Source organism: Nematolebias whitei, chromosome 4, assembly GCF_014905685.2.
Source record: "Nematolebias whitei isolate Nwh7 chromosome 4, NemWhi1, whole genome shotgun sequence".
In the NCBI taxonomy this organism is placed as follows: domain Eukaryota; kingdom Metazoa; phylum Chordata; class Actinopteri; order Cyprinodontiformes; family Rivulidae; genus Nematolebias; species Nematolebias whitei.
In genome coordinates this window covers 20577393-20579103 of record NC_056501.1, presented here as the reverse complement: position 1 = coordinate 20579103, position 1711 = coordinate 20577393, and the positions used below count along the sequence as shown (strand labels likewise).

General features: G+C 43.1%; 1 protein-coding gene across 1 annotated transcript in view; it reads left to right on the top strand.

Annotated features, from left to right (window-relative positions):
* Positions 1-1711, top strand: part of LOC119408707 (protocadherin gamma-A11) — a 10692-nt gene that overhangs the window by 7838 nt on the left and 1143 nt on the right. The window contains exon 2 of the mRNA XM_037675549.1: positions 667-1709. Within this exon, the coding sequence (XP_037531477.1) occupies positions 667-1709 (1043 nt within the window). The remainder of the gene's footprint in view (positions 1-666; positions 1710-1711) is intronic.

The following is a 1711-nucleotide window of genomic DNA, read 5'->3' as shown; positions in this document are numbered from 1 at the left end:
CCTCCGCGTCTTCAAGATGGCGATTATTTTCTGGACTGCTTGTGTTGCTGCTTCATGTGGTGAACATGGTAGGTGGACAGATCCGCTATTCTATTCCAGAGGAAATGAAGAGAGGCTCAGTCATCGGGAATGTAGCGCAGGATCTCGGTTTGGACCTGATGAGGCTGCGCTCCGGGCGGGCCCGCATCGTGAGCGGAGAATCCGTCCAGTACACGGACCTGAGAGCAGACAAAGGGATCCTGGTCGTGAATGAGAGGATCGACCGAGAGCAGCTCTGTGGAGACGTGACGCCGTGCAGCTTCAGCTTTGAGCTGATTTTAGAAAATCCTATCGAGCTGCACAGAATCACCGTCGAGGTTCTGGATATAAATGATCACTCACCCGTGTTTCCTAACAAAGATAAAGCCATCAGTTTAGAAATAAGCGAATCTGCTGCAACTGGAATACACTTTCCGCTGCAGACTGCGGAAGATTTGGATGTAGGCCAAAACGCTTTGAAAGAATACATTCTGTTCCCAAACGAAAATTTTATCCTGCAGCAAAATTCAAACCCCGATGGGAGTAAACAGGTTAAAATGGTTCTGCAGACACCTTTAGACCGCGAGCAGCATTCTCATTTAACGCTGAAATTGTTCGCAGTAGATGGAGGAACACCGCAGAGATCAGGGTCAGTCAATATAAATGTGACAGTTCTTGATGCAAATGATAACATCCCCGTGTTTAACCAAAGCGTTTATAAAACAGCTGTGGTGGAAAACACCGTGAAAGGCACAAGTATAATTTCTGTGAATGCCACAGACGCTGATAGTGGTTCGAATGGACTCATTACTTACAGTTTGTCTAAAATGAAAGGGAGTGCTGCAGATATTTTTAGAATTAATAAAGACTCCGGTGCAATATTTGTTTCTGGTGAAATAGATTTTGAAAGAGAGAGAAAATTTGAAGTCAGAGTAGAAGCAAAAGATCAGGGTGGATTAATAGGAACAAGTAAAGTTATAATCGATGCCCTGGATATGAACGATAACACTCCTGTTATAAATGTGATGTCATTCTCCAGTCCGTTATCTGAAGATGCGCCTCCTGGTACAACAGTCGCCATTTTGAACATAAAAGATGCAGATTCTGACAAAAATGGTCAAATTAAATGTTCTGTAGAAGGAAAGCTTCCTTTTAGAATCGAGTCATCTCTAACAAACTATTATAATTTAATCACAGATCAACATTTAGATAGAGAATCTGTCTCAGAATATAACATAACTATAACAGCCACAGATTTTGGATCTCCACCTCTGTCTACTTCAACACAGTTACACCTTAAAGTTTCTGATGTAAATGACAACGCGCCGTTGTTTGATAAAAGCAGCTACTCTGCTCACATCATGGAGAACAATCCACCTGGATTTAATATATTTGCTGTCAGCGCGCGAGACTCTGACTGGAATCAAAACGCGAGAATCTCCTATCTTTTAGAGGAAACACAGGTCGGTGGTAATCCAGTGTCCAGTTTTGTGTCTTTAAACTCTGAAACTGGAGTTCTGAGTGCTGTTCGCTCGTTTGATTATGAACAAATTAAAGAGATTCAGTTAGTAGTTAAAGCGCAGGATGGAGGCTCTCCTCCACTCAGCAGCAATGTGACTGTGAAAATCCTGATCCAGGACCAGAATGATAACCCTCCTCAAGTTCTGTTCCCAGTCCAGACCGGTGGCTCCGT